Source organism: Juglans regia, chromosome 2 (genome assembly GCF_001411555.2).
Source record: "Juglans regia cultivar Chandler chromosome 2, Walnut 2.0, whole genome shotgun sequence".
In the NCBI taxonomy this organism is placed as follows: Eukaryota; Viridiplantae; Streptophyta; class Magnoliopsida; order Fagales; family Juglandaceae; genus Juglans; species Juglans regia.
In genome coordinates, this window is record NC_049902.1 from 837,840 (window position 1) to 853,124 (window position 15,285).

General features: G+C 38.0%; 1 protein-coding gene and 1 pseudogene across 2 annotated transcripts; one reads left to right on the plus strand and one right to left on the minus strand.

Annotated features, from left to right (window-relative positions):
* Nucleotides 1-1,873: 1,873 nt before the first annotated feature.
* LOC108991470 lies at nt 1,874-7,568 on the plus strand. Of its 2 annotated transcripts, none has more exons than XM_018965827.2 (2): nt 1,874-2,584; nt 7,054-7,568. In XM_018965827.2, the coding sequence occupies exons 1-2, from the start codon at nt 2,239-2,241 to the stop codon at nt 7,059-7,061; spliced, it is 354 nt and encodes a 117-aa protein (XP_018821372.1). In that variant the 5' UTR covers nt 1,874-2,238; the 3' UTR covers nt 7,062-7,568. The 2 variants fall into 2 exon arrangements, with proteins under 2 accessions (XP_018821372.1, XP_018821301.1); XM_018965756.2 differs by having other exon boundaries at nt 7,452-7,568.
* A 235-nt stretch (nt 7,569-7,803) lies between these two features.
* LOC108996860 lies at nt 7,804-8,792 on the minus strand (annotated as a pseudogene).
* Between the last annotated feature and the right edge of the window lie 6,493 nt (nt 8,793-15,285).

The following is a 15,285-nucleotide window of genomic DNA, read 5'->3' on the forward strand; positions in this document are numbered from 1 at the left end:
TAACCAAACTCCACACACTGTCATTAAAAAGAAAGAAGAAAGAAAAAAGAAAACATTGATCATGTGTTCTGCAGTTAGCTAGATTTCGTTTTTAAGAACACTCTCTAGCTCTCTCCATTATATGCATATCTTCTCCCTTATAACTCACTGATGATCAGTCTCTTCTAATACGTACATATAGATGTGTCGACATTGCCATGATAATCACTTGGCCCTACACGGCCTGCAGGTACACGCGTATAGCCACATTCTATATAGATGTCTCTGATCTCGTTCTCAATGATTTGATCTTGCACTCAGATCTGTCTCTGTGCCTCATGTCACATTCACAGTGCATGTTTAGTAACATAATTGTTTTAATATATTTTTAAATTATTTTATTATTATTTATAAATTATTTTTTATTACTATTTACAAATATTCTGATTTATTCTTAAGGATGGTTTGGAAATTATTTCATATCATCTCAAAAATTTTTTAAATTTTTTAAAATTTTCTTTTCAAACGTGATTTAAACACAAATTATTTTTAATAACCCAATAAAATCCCCTCAATTTTAATGTCGCAATCAGACCTTTAGCGTCGATCGCAGACTGGTATTAGCAGCCTGATGATCATGATGCTAATAAGCTCGAAACAATAATTATTCTATATATGTGATCGTTTTTTTTCTGTACCCAAACCCTATATCTATAAAATGTTTTTATTATCTGATTAACTGCTACGATTTGTACGGAGTTTGTTTAATCTCATGTGTACTAATTTAGTGTTGATGTTCAACATATATATATATATATATATATATAATGCTACGTATAATCGTGAATGTATAAGCGTTGTGTAGTTACTTTGAAAAAGAATAGAATTTACTATTAAAAAATGATTGTGCAGTCCTTACACACTTACGACTGTAATTATCATATATATATATATATATATTAACCTAGTGGTTTTGTTAATTCCTAATTAGGACGTACATGATTAATTAATATTGGGCATTTTGATCAGTACTCAGACAAGTCTGGATCAATACCAAGCTAGCTAGCTAGCTTGAGGCACAAGTGCCTTTAATTTGGTTTAAACTAGTTATTGTTTTCTTCCTTTTGTTTAATTGATATATATAGATGACAATTAAGTTGTAATCAATAATATATTAAATCCTGATCCGCCGCCACAAATCTAGGGTACCCTTGAATTTTGGTGCTTCAATTAATTTCTACATGAAGTACTACAAGTAATAGGCTGTATCACCCGGCCCTCTTTTGAGATAGGTCCAACACATGCAGGCGGTCCAAAAGCCCAAAGCCCAAACAAGAATAATCTCTTACCAATTTTAAAAAAACTTTTCTGGGAAAACCAAATTAATCTCCGTGAGATCAAGAAAATAAAAATGAGCAATTTATGAAGGGCATTTGTATTCAGATCTTTATCTTCCTATATATATATATAAGCTATAATAAACACACTTAGGGAAAATAAATTACTAAGTGTGAAAATAAATTACAAAAATCCAAGACTACAAAGATTTAATTTCTAGAGTTTTTTTTTTTTCAAATTATATTATAGCTTATATATATATATATATATAGGAAGATAAAGATCTGAATACAAATGCCCTTCATAATATTTATTATATATTATGTTTGTGAATTATCAACCAAAATTAATATTCAATAAAAGCTACATATAAATACTACATATAATATCCGACTTTCTTTCTGAACACTTATATTACAAAGTTAAATCTACATATCAATTTATTTCATACATTCAAACACTTATATCAATATATTTACATTCAACACATAATGTGATCTACAAAATACTATTATTCACAAATCAACTGAGATCATCTTAGCATCCAAACGCAGTCTAAACCTTACAATTTCTTATCTCTATTTTTTTTTTTTTAAAGAATAATGCAAACTAGGTGTAAGTCTAAGTTGTGTAAACCTTTTGTAAAGATATAGGTCTAACTATAAACGACTAGAGTTAAGTCTCCTCTAACAATTTTCTCTCTCGTCGTCTTCTCGAAGACGATTAGGGTGATAACGGCCTAGGTGGTGAGGGTCGGATCTTCTCACTCTGGTGAGGGATCGGGTGAGAGTCTTTGTTTACCTGGGTAAACAGAGAGAGATTCAGAGAGGGAGTCTTCAATAAGTAGGGATTTCCTCGTCTGAGTGAGTGCGTGATTGGGTGGGAAACAGAGATAGGGTTAGGGCTGAAAGTTTGAAGACCATGGAAGATCTAGAGGACTCTTGGAGGCAAATGAAGCTTTCCAAGGAAGAATCGGAGACTATTGAACTAAATGCTGAGGAATCGGAGGCTGTTACGAAGAAGGGGCAACTATGCTTGATTGGGAAAATTTGTACGGAGAGGACTATCAGGAGGAACATCATCGCGGCAACCATGGCTAAAATTTGGAAGCTGAGCAGACCTGCTGTGTTCCAGGAGGTGGGGGCTAATCTGTTCGTAATTATTTTCAACACACAGGAAGACAAACAGAAGATTGAAAAGGGGAAGCCATGGATGTTCGATAGTAGCTTGTTCATCTTGCAGAAATTCTCGGGAGATTTCCAGCCAGGTAAAATGCTCTTCACACATGAGGCTTTGTGGGTTCAATTGCATGATTTACCTTTTGCAATGATGAATAAGGGTACGGGGCTAAGGTTAGGGAACTCGATTGGGAAAGTGGAGGAAGTGGAGGTAGATGAAGGGGGGATAGGTTGGGGGAGATATCTCAGATTGAAAGTTGAGATCAATCTAACGAAGCCACTAGCAAGAGGTAGGACAATCATGTCTAATGGATCGAAGATTTGGATCCCGATTAGATATGAGAAACTGCCTAGAATTTGTTTTACATGTGGGAGGGTTTTACATGATGAGCTGTTATGCAAAATTCAGAAAAAAAAAAAAAAAAGGGATGAGAATGTAAACCAATATGGATCTTGGCTTAGGGCAGAATCTGTGGGTAGGCTGCATTTTTCTAGTAATCATGAAGGGGTGGGGGAGAATAAAAAAGGAAATGAGGATTTTGGGAGATGGACCAAAGTGGTGATAGCCACAAGGGAGAAAGGAGGAGGACAATGGGAAGGGCAATTTGGGGAAGATAGAAGTGGTCCTTCCAAAAAAAGGGATGAGGGCTTTAAAATAGGTGATAAGGTGGTGGAGGAAATATCGGAGGAAGATTCTGATGGGGATAGGGAGGAACTCGTGTGTGCTGATAATACAAGCAGCTCATTTGTGTGTGCTGATCAGAAAAAGGTGCAGGGGGGTTTAGAAGGGAGCTTGGGTACAATGGTGCAGAAGGGAGGGAATTGGAAGAGAAGGGCTCGTGCTAGTGGGAAGTCCACCAAAGTAAATGTGAAGGTGGGTGAGAAGAGGATGTGTAGGGATGGGGATGAGTGTGATTCAGGAAAAAAAAAAAAAAAAAGGAGTGGGGAAAAGGGAGAGGAGGGGACTTTGAAACAAGATATGTTATTGGCGGCGGTTGCTCGGCAACCCTGCCATCAACAATGAAAACCTTGAGCTGGAACTGCCGGGGGCTTGGGAACCCCCGGACAGTTCAAGACCTTATCAATTTGGTAAGGATTAAGAAGCCCTTATTAGTTTTCTTAATGGAAACTAAACTGAAAAACATTAAAGCAGAATATGTGAGAAAGAAGGTAGGTTTTGAGGGTTGTTTTGCAGTGAGTGCAAATGGGAAAAGTGGGGGCCTTATGATGCTCTGGTGAGAGGAGGTGCATTTTGAGCTTATTAACTACTCAAACCACCACATTAGTGGATGGGTTTTCGATAAGCAAGAAAAGTGCAAATGGATAATAACTGGTTTTTACGGTCAACCCGAGGTTAGTAGAAGGCATGAGAGCTGGAGTTTATTAGAATCCCTAAAACCAATTGATCATCTATGGTGTGTATTAGGTGATTTTAATGAAATCTTAGTACAAAAGGAGAAATATGGGGGAAAAGCAAGGAGTGAATGTCAAATGGAGGGTTTTAGGAACGTGCTGGAATTTTGCAACCTTTTTGATATGGGATGGTCAGGCTCCAAGTTCACTTGGAGCAACAATCACTGTGATGAGTCCTATACGAAGGAGAGATTAGATCGTGTGGTAGCAAATGAAAGGTGGGCCTGTTTTTACAGAAATGTAAAAGGTCGAGACTCTAGTCTCATGTACTTCAGATCATAAGCCTATTTTGCTCCATGCAAGTAAGGGGCAGAGAACTCTCTTTCAGAAGAAGAGGTGTTTCAAGTATGAATTGAGCTGGTCCTTTGAGGTCGAGTGTGAAAAGGTTGTGGAAGAGGGGTGGAAAAAAAAGGGGCCTTCTGAAAATCTGATGGAGGGGTTACTGAGCAGAATGCATGAATGCAGCAGAGATTTAAGTGATTGGAGCTATAACATCTTCCGAAAAAGAGAGAAGGAAATAAAAGAGAAAAATGAGTTCTTAAGGCAAATGCAGTTAAATGAAGGTGCAGAAAACGTGGGGGAAATAAAAAAATTAAAAGAAGAGATAGGGAGAATGCTTGATCAGGAGGATATGAGATGGAGACAAAGACCTAAAATTCATTGGTATCAAATGGGGGATAGGAACACCAAATTCTTCCATACATGTGCAAATGAAAAGAAGAGGAGGAGTAGAATTTTTCAGATTAAAGATGGTAATGATGTTTTGCAAACAGAAGTTGAAGGAATTGAAAAAGCTTTTAAAGAATATTTTGAAGGGGTTTATTCTACAACAACGCCATCGGAAGGGAATGTAGAGGCTGTTTTAAATTGTGTGGAAAGGAGAGTAACCGAACAAATGAGAAAGGAGTTGGGGATGGTTTTTACTAATGAAGATATTGAAGAGGCTCTAGGGCAAATGTCTCCTTATAAAGCTCCTGGACATGATGGGTATGGTGCTGGTTCCTACCAAAGGCATTGGAAAATAGTGAAGGATGAGGTATGTAAAGCAGCCCTTAATATTCTTAACAATGGTGGCAATCCTAAAGCTGTAAATCACACACTCATTGCTCTAATTCCTAAGGTAAAAAATCCTGAGAATGTTCAGGATTTTAGACCTATTAGCTTATGTTCTGTTTTTTACAAAATGATATCAAAGGCCATAGTTAATAGACTAAAGAAGATGCTACCATTAATAATATCACAATCACAAAGTGCTTTCATTCTTGGAAGATTAATTTCTGATAATGTTATGGTAGCATATGAGATGCTTCATACTATGAAAACAAAACAGAAAGGCAAGAATGGGAGTATGGCCTTGAAGCTTGATATGTCAAAGGCGTACGATAGAGTGGAGTGGAATTACCTTGAAGCTGTTTTGGGGAAGCTAGGATTTGATATGAGATGGGTGGATTTGATTATGAGATGTGTTAGGAGTGTGAGCTTTTCGGTTTTGGTGAATGGAAATGCAGGAGACATTATCACTCCAAAACGTGGTCTTAGACAAGGGGATCCTCTCTCCCCCTATCTATTCATATTATGTGCTGAGGGCTTAAGTTCTTTACTTAATAAAGCTGAATTGGATAAGCAGATAAGGGGTGTTAAAGTGGCTAGAGGGGGTCCTAGAATCAATCATCTGCTTTTTGTAGATGATTGTGTGATTTTCTGTAGAAGCCTTAACTCTGAATGGCAAAATGTTAAGTCTTTATTGGAGAAGTACGAAAATGCTTCTAGGCAGAAACTTAATAGACACAAAACATCAGTTTTTTTCAGTTCTAACACAAGCCGTGGTTGTAAGGAGCTGATTGGGAGTGATGCAGGTAATGTGGCATATGGCAGCTTTGAAAAATATTTGGGATTGCCTTCCCTAGTTGGTAAATCCAAATATAATACCTTCAGAAGCTTAAAAGAAAGGATTTGGAAAAAGATAAGTAGTTGGCAAAATAACTTCTTGTCCAAAGCAGGGAAAGAGATCATGATTAAAGATGTTCTACAGGCTGTGCCCGCGTATACTATGAATGTTTTTAAGCTTCCCATAAGACTGTGCAAAGAAATCTCAGCTTTATTGAATAAATTCTGGTGGGGGAAAAATAAGGACAGAAAACGGATTCATTAGAAGAATTGGGACTGTTTGGCAGGGGCAAAAAGTAGTGGAGGATTGGGTTTTAGAAACTTGAAATATTTCAATGTGGCCTTATTAGGTAAACATGTTTGGAGGTTTTTAAATGACCCTACATCATTAGTGACAAAGGTGTACAGTAGTAAGTACTTCAGAAATTGTAGTATTTTGGATGCAAAGGTTGGCAATGCTCCATCTTTTATATGGAGAAGTGTATGGGCAGCAAAAGAGGTCACTAAAGAAGGACTAATATGGCGGGTGGGTAATGGAAGAAGCATAAAGATCTGGAATCATAGGTGGTTACCCAAACCTTCATCTTATTGTGTTCAATCTCAAGTCTCTTCACTAGGGATTGAGGCAAGGGTTTTAGCATTAATCATCCCAGAATTAAAGGAGTGGAATGAGAGTTTAATTAGAGACCACTTGAATGTTGAGGAGGCTGAACTAATTTGTAGTATGCCAATTAGCAAAAGAGAAGGAGAAAATAAGATGATATGGATGCATAGCACTGATGGGAAGTATAATGTTAAAAGTGCATATCACATGACAAGAGACATAAGGAAAAGGGAAGAAGGAGAGGTTTCAGGTGGTGGAAAAAAAGATGACAGGTGGAAAAAACTTTGGAGTTTAAATATTCCTGAGGCTACAAAACATTTTCTATGGAGGGCATGTACCAACTCTCTTCCTACAAAAGCTTTGCTTCTTAAGAAAAGTGTTTAGATAAATGATAAATGTCCATTTTGTAAAACTGAAAGTGAGACCATTTTACATGCTTTATGGCAGTGCACAGCAGTGAATGATGTATGGGCCTGTAAGGGGAGTGGTGTGCAGAAATGGAGTGTTATGGCAGAGGATTTTAGGGACCTATGGGATAGATTTTGCTTGAAACTAAACACTAGTTTATTAGAGGAAGTGGCAGTTATTCTCAGAGGCATTTGGCATAGACGAAATAAGTTTGTTTTTGAAAGTGTTTTTTCTGGTCCTGCACAGGTCATTGAAGGGGCCTTTCAAGCCATAGGTGATTTCAGAGAAGCTGTGAGGAAACATGAAACCAACTTGAAAGGTGGGGGCCATGTGTCTACTATCAAACAGTGGAAGAAACTTAAAGATGGATGGTTGAAAGCAAACTTTGATGCGACAATAGATGACCAAAAGGGTGGTGTGGGACTGGGAATTATCATCAGAAACAGTAGGGGGAGGTCATGGCTGCAATTAGTGAACCACATAAAATGAAAGCTAAAGCTGTGATAGCTGAAGCCATTGCCTTGAGAAGAACTATAGAAGTATGTAGTGAGATGGGTTTCAATAAAGTGTTATTTGAAGGTGATGCACTTACATTAATCAATGCTGTGAAATAAGATGTCGAATGCTTGGCTTGGTATGGGCAGGTTGTGGAAGATGTGAAGAGCAGTTTGAGAGAGCTGCTGCACTGGCAGCTTCATTTCGTGCGTAGAGAGGGCAATATGGTCGCCCATAGTTTGGCAAAGTATGCATTAAATATAGAAAATTTTACTTGTTGGATTGAAGAGTATCCTGGTTGTATTTCAAGTTTGATTATTTCTGATATGGCTTGTAATGAACAATTAGTACGAATGAAATGAGGTTTATTCAAAAAAAAAAAGATATAGGTCTAACTAAAAAACGTAATTTTTTATTTTTTATTTTTCATAATTGAATATACTATTTTACAAAGCAACTGAGCCAGACTAACATTTTAGAGCTTTTTCAACTCCAGTACTATTAAATTAATTTATTCCAAATATTCTCACGCAATCATATATGCTACATTTTGTTTGGATAAGTACAAGGCCACAATCATAGATAGAAAAGGCATTTTCTAACAGTACTGCCAAAGCTTCATCATATCTCCCAATTACAAAGCAAGAAGCATCAAACCATCGATCCAAACACCCGCACGACAAAGAAAAAACTTATTTTCTATAAAAGAAAGATGGATGTTAAGCAACGGATCATCCATGAAAAAACAAACCAGAAAAAATGAGTGTAGGTTTAGCCGGTGTAGATGTGGACACCAATGACAATGAGGAAGATGGTGATGAGGACGAAGTAAATGATGGCATGGACCAAGATAGAAGCACCGCTTGTCTGCATGTTCCCAAACTCGATCAACCTCCCTCCCGCTGGTATCTGAAACAACAGCCCGGCCCGGACTAAGCAGCACGAACAGCACCACTGCTATTATCACTGGCCCCCAGTCCGCCATATCACACTTTGCACACTAAAAACAGAGACTTTCAGGAAGAGAATGAGAGAGATACAGAGACAGGGAAACACGAAGCCCGAGTTACGAAAGGGTAGTGCACAAATCTTGGGAGTATTAAGGTACTGCGTAAGGTCTGAGAAAGAGCGGTGGGGCCGGCTCTCTACTGGGGAAATTAACAGAATGACAAGTGCGTTGATCTGATCTGAGCTGGCTTCTCGTAACAAAGCATATTGTTTTCGTGCTTTCAACGGCTGCGATTCTCTTGGGATCAAGATGGGACAGTTTGTGCTTCATCTGGGGTTGTCTGCTTTCGCGTCTGCTTCTGATTTTCACTGATCTGGTTAAGCTAATTCTCTTTGGTTTTAACTTCGTTTGCCCATGCAAAGCATATGCTAACTGATAATTAATTATGATATATATGAAAAATAGGCATCTTTCATATAGCAGACATGCGAAATATTGCAGAAAGGTATTTTCCCAAACTGTGTACGACTACAAATTAATGCATCAGACGTGATCTTCCAATGCAACTATTTATAATGCTATAGTACTCTGATAGTTTGAATTATTCAGAAACACAATGTTTGCAGATGATGATCAAAGTAATTTAGATTGTAAAAATATTATATATAGAACAATTGTATCACTTTCTTTTTTGGGTTACACGGTTATCAATAAGGAAAAACTGCAAACCAACCACGCCATCGCAATTAAAGAACCAGTAAAACAAGGTATTTGAATCAAAGAGATCAATCAAAAGAGGCCAAAATTACAACGAACATCATGAAGATATATAAAGATCAGATGAAGGCATGAAGCAGCTACAATAAGTACACAAAGAAGAAATCGTGAGCTAGCCGGCGTAGATGTGAATGCCAAGTGCCAAAATGAGGATAGTGAAGATGCAAAGGAAAATGAGGGTGTGGACAAGTACGGCCTTGCCATTGGTGGCGAAACTGCCAAACTCGATGTGGCGGGTGTTCCCGGGGATCTGGAATAGGAGTCCTGGGGATAGCAGAATGAACAGCAGTAACCCAATTAAAATGGGTGCCCAGTCCAACATTGCTAGCTGCCTTTGTCTTCGGCTTTGGCTATGGCTTTGGCTTTGAAATTTAATTGCAGACTGTGATCATTAAATGAATAGTCCAACCAACAAAGCTTGGGGATTTTATAGAACGTTTGTTGAAGAAAAGTTTGATTCCACAGCAGTACTTTAAATTGAATTGCTTTACGTTTTTCTGCATGTATGTCCCCAGCTCTTTTTTTCGTTTATCTATATGCATGTATGTGCTTCTTTTTTGCTTGGCCAAAGCACAAACAGTTGTACTTAGAGAGGTACCTGATGGGTCTTTTTAATCACCTCATGTATCAGTTGAGACAATACATCAATTAGAGATCATGGGAGGAAATTTGAATGAAACTAGAAAAGCTGGGGATCCAAAGATATCTTTTCGATCAAGTAATGTATCATAGGTATAGGCTCCCGTGTGTGCCCCTTTAGTGCTAGCTGTCAAAGATTATAACCTGTTGATCCTATTAAACTATCCTGTCAAGTTCTTACTTTCTTCAAATGAGGATATGGAGACAATGAAACGAAAATCTCTAGCAAAAGATGTGTCAAAATAGTTCATTAATGTAAGATTGGATCTATTCGATAGACTATAGGTCGGTAGGCGCATATTTATCTGAAGCTTCTAAAACTAATATGAGAATCTCTCGCTTTAATTATACACATCTTGTATCAAACGCAACCATTACTTAAGGTTAATGCGAGCTTTTGATTCCTGCATATGGCAAGAAGATTCTTCTACAAATGCCTCTTTCTTGATTTACTGTTTCTTTCCACTAAAGAAATGCATCTACAAGGCGCCCCAGTTGTTGGGTTTCGCATCTCATCATGAGCTTTCTTTCATGCCTTTTTCAAAAATATGCATGGTAATGCACGTGAATTGCATATGATCGGTGTTGTTTTTGAAAAAAACTAACATCAACGAACTTGCACGTACTCATTATTGATAAATTAGCAATAACATGAATGTGCATGCAGCATGACGATATCGATCGTTTTTTTATTTTTATTTTTTTGAGTTCCCTCTGCAAATTTTTCTCTCTTCATCATTTAAGTCCCTTCGGTTCAGTACCCTAGCTCCCTCCTCTGTTAAGTGAGGTTCGTTCATGATGCCATTGACGTTCATTGTAGTTCCTTTGGATCAAGAAGGGAGAAGCCGATCCCCTTGTGCTCTTTCTCTTCCTTTCCATTGTCTATTCATTTCCCCTTTTTCTCTCCACTTATAGTGCAAGGTTTTCTCAGAAGTATGTGCCAATTTTGGGACTAATTACTTGACCACCACACATCACCTCAACATATATGCATGATCTTGAAGATCTTCAGCTTCCTCTATCTCGACCAACATCACCCAAATTGCAGCCTCTCCGGTATCTCACGTGCTACATGCGCCACCAGATATGAGTGACCGTTTTCAAAGATAGGGGCACTGATTCTACAGCTACTAGCTAGGCCCTTGTGAGGAGGAATTTTCTTAGTCAATCTTATGATGGCTGACTCCACCTATTCCTCCTCTTCCCGCCACTCGATTTACATATATATTATATATATCTTACATAGATTTACCTATATGTCATATCTTGAGGTACCTTTATCACTATTGTATAATTTGGATATATTAAGTTAATTACCTATTGCGCCTTGTTTGTCTCTACTTGTGTCTATTGGATTGCATGTGGAGCCTGATTTGTGAGCAGAAAATGCATAATCTATGAGTTCGCTTGTCTATCGCTCGACATGACGCTCGAGCGAAACTCAATTTGTGAGTTCATTTGAAGTGCGCTTGACAGTGAGCTCGAGCGAATCTCAACCTGTGAGTTCGCTCGAGTCTTGTGTGATAGTGGGCTCAAGCGAGACATAAACCCTAGTATTCATTCGAACTGTGCTCGACACACCACTCGAGCCAATATTTATTGATTGTTTGCTCGAGGCGCATGCACGCTCAACACGCCGCTCAAGCAAATGACGTATTTTTTCCAATTAGGGTTTTTAGCACTGTTTTTTATAAATATGTAATATTTTTATCTTTGTATAGTTTTTTCAGTAGTTTTCAGTGAGAACAAAAGAAAAAAAGTGTGAGTGCATATTGTGAGAGAGAAAAAGCCCAAGAGTGAGTGAGTTGAGATTATGTGATTGTAATCTCATTTTATTAATAAAATCTCTACAGCTCTATGGACGTAGGCACGTTGCCGAACCACGTAAATTGTGTGTCGTGTGATTGCTTAATCGTTGCTTTAATTTGTTTGTTTGCGATCATTGGTATGTATTTTTCACAACAGTGTCTACTCTGAAAAATAAATTAGCCTCAACACAATTTTGGACTGACTGGGTAAACTTGGGAATAATTGTAAGAAACTATCTACTAACTTACCAATTGAAGACAATGGCACATGACCTAGCATATTTTTAGAAGGTTTGAAGCACAAGCTACAAAATAAACGCATACTGAGGTAGATGGTAGGATTTTGAAAAGAGTAATGTTAGATACAGTCCTATGATATGCAAGTCTTGTATAAAAAAGTGGGACCCACCATTACGCTGTGGATTTTTTTTTATGTGGGTTCAAGATTTGTCAACTTTTTTCAAAAGAAGTACGCAGGGTGTTATATTTCTCAGAATAGTAGTCCAGGACCGGATGGTTTCGGGTCAGCATTTTATATTTCTTGTTGGAATATTGTGAAGAACGATGTAGTGGCAGCTGCCAAAGATTTTTTCAAGAACCACTCCCTTCCGAGATTTTATTTTGCGTCTTATATTGTGCTCATCCCTAAGGTACAGGATTCTCGGGGTTTTGATAAGTTTCGACCTATCAGTTTGTATTGTGTTGCCTATATACTGTTTGTAAAAATCTTGGTTTCCCGGCTAACAAGTTTATTGCCTAGAATTGTGTCTCAAGAGTAGAGTGCTTTTATTCCAGGGCATAGCATTTTTGAAAATATAACACTTGCCCAAAAGATGGTTCATTCATTACATCATTATGCTAATGGTGGTAATGTTATGTTGAAAATTGACATGACGAAGGCTTATGATAGGGTGGATTGGGATTTTTTTATGGTTGTGCTTGAAGGGTTTGGGTTTTCTAAGGATTTTTGTAGCCTAGTGGCAGAATGTATAAGTTCGCCATGGTTTTATGTTATGATGAATGGTTCTTATAAAGGGTTTTTTAAACCTAGCAGAGGATTACGCCAAGGTGACCCTTTGTTGCCGTATTTATTTATCATTATGGAGGAGATATTGTCGAGGTTGATAAAGCAGAGTATTACGAACGGTAGGATAGGTACTTTCCATCATCCGTAGGGGGCGCCACTTGTTTCGCATCTACTATATGTAGATGATCTTCTCATTTTCTGCAATAGGGCTAAAAGATCTATGAGAGAACTGTTGAAGACATTGTCACTTTATGAGCACTGGTCAAGATAGGCAGTGAATAAGGATAAGTCCGCACTATTTTTGTCCAAGAAAATATCTTCTAATAGACGTTTGGGATTGCTCCAATTGTCTGGCTTCAGAGAAGGCTCGTTTCCATCAATGTACTTGGGGGTGCCACTTGTATCTGGGAAACTCATGGCTCGATTTCTTGAGCCTTTGGTGTCAAAAGTTAGAAAGAAGGTGGCGGGTTGGCGTTTAAAGTTGTTATCTCAAGGAGGACGACTCATTCTCCTTCGACATGTGCTATCAAGTATGGTGATTCATCAACTTGCTGTTTTGAAGGTGCCTGGTGTGATTTTCTCTAAAATTAATTCTATTCTCTCTTTGTTTTTCTGGGGCGAATCTAATGGAACATTGAGAAGAAAGTGGCATGCGTGGTCGAACATGTGCACTCCTGTCTCGGAGGGTGAGACAGGATTGAGAAATTTTGTTGAGGTTCAGCGAGCATTGCACATGAAGTTTGCTTGGCTTTTTCTTACTACTGATAATTTATAGATATAATTTTTCAAAGCTAAAAATGGCATGAACGGTCACATGGTGCTGAGTGAAAGGAAGAGTACAGAGTCTAGGTTTTGGAAATCGATGGTGGATGTACTACCAGATGTGGTAGAAAACATGCAGGTGCGGGTTCGTGAAGGAACGACTTCGTTTTGGTTTGATAAGTGGATGGGGAGTGGTCCATTGAGTTCCACTATGGTTAATATTGAGAATCCCAATCTCCAAATAAAAGACTGCTGGTTGAATGGTAAATGGGATGAAGATTTGCTTGAAGATCTGGTAGAAAGAGTCAAAGCTTGGGAGATTATTCATGAGGTGGATGGGAGGCGTGAAGCTGCGGATGTTATTATATGGAAGCCAAATGTTAATGGTTTATTTTCGTCGGCTAGTGCTTGGGACGTAATTAGAGTGAGAAGGGAGAAACTTCCATGGTTAGACTGGATTTGGCAAAAACATTTACCTAGGAAAACAGTTGTTTGTATGTGGAAAGCCAAGTTTAATTGTTTGTTTGTAGACAGTCGAATTTGTTCGATTGGCATTCCTCTAGTGTCTCGGTGTGATTGCTGTGAGTCTAAAAACAGAGAAATGTTTTGCTCATGGTGGGCTCGGGTAACAATGTGGTTCAGCTATGCAAAGCGATCATCACAAAGGGAAATTTTAATTGGGATAATTCCGAGTCTTATTACGTGGAGGTTATGGACACGACGGTGTAAAGCCCGTATGGAGGGGGTTCAAGTTTCGATTGATTCGGTATGGATGGAGGTTAAGTTCTGGGTACGTCATGTATCGAAAAATATTTCAAAGGCAACAAGTTTGTCTTCAACAGACCAAAAAGTGCTCAATGATTTGGAGGTGCCCATAATTCCTACAAAACAGAGAGTTCCGAGGTGTATTAAGTGGGGGAGGCCAGCAGGTTGGGTTAAATTGAATATTGATGGGAGTTGTCGAGAGAATCCAAGAAGTTGTGGTGGGGGTGGGGTCATACGAGATTCTACTGGTTGTTTGATAGCTGCTTTCTCAAAATCCTATAGTTTTGGAACCAATAATGAATCGGAACTAAGAGCCTTGTCTACTGGTGTGGGACTGTGTAAAGCATTGGGTTTCCGTAATGTTGAGATAGAAAGTGACTCTACAGTGGTGGTCAATTGGGTGATGAGAAGGAGTTGCATGGTATGGTATTTGTGGGACTTCTAGGAGGTTTTACAAGAGTCGCTCACTAGTATAAATTTTAAAGTTTCGCATCAATTTAGAGGGGTAAATCAGATAGCTGATTTTCTAGCAAGACAAGAGGAAAGTGACATCAATATCAGATACTTAGGAAATTCTCCTCTTCCCTTCAAGCCAAAGGGAATGATTCATTTGGATAAGATTGGGCTTCCGTATGTTAGGCGTTAATTTTTTAGATTGGATGTTAATAGTTTTATGGTTTTTGTGGGTTTTTGTGGTTTTGTGGTTTGTTATTTGGGAAAGGTTCATTTTGTAAATATTTTTGTTTTGGAATTGCAATGTATTCTTCCATCATAAGTGAGGATTTTTTTAAATAAAATTGAGTAGATATCACTCTTGAACATGTGACCCCGACTCTTAAAAAAATAAAAGGTACATGACATATTTGCACACCTTAAAAATGTACAAATCATTCCTCTTTAAAAAATGATCACGAAGATTCATTAATATTTTCCAGAGGCATAATGTCATATGAAAAGTATAATTTTAAGTTGGAAACTTGGAATGGAGGATACACCTTCCACACACGAGCTGACGATTTGATTTATAAGATAATTTAATTTAAAACTTTTGTTGCAAATCAAATCTTGTCTTATAAGAGTATGGAGGGTGTATTCTCGACATCGATTTGCAACTAGAGTAACTAATATTATGTATATATTATATAGTGGACGATTATATATCATGTGTATCATATACGTTGTTTCAACTTTCATGTTCTAACACGTGGAAGTGGTTGACAACTTATTAGTTGAGTTAGCTTAAATAAGTATCAATA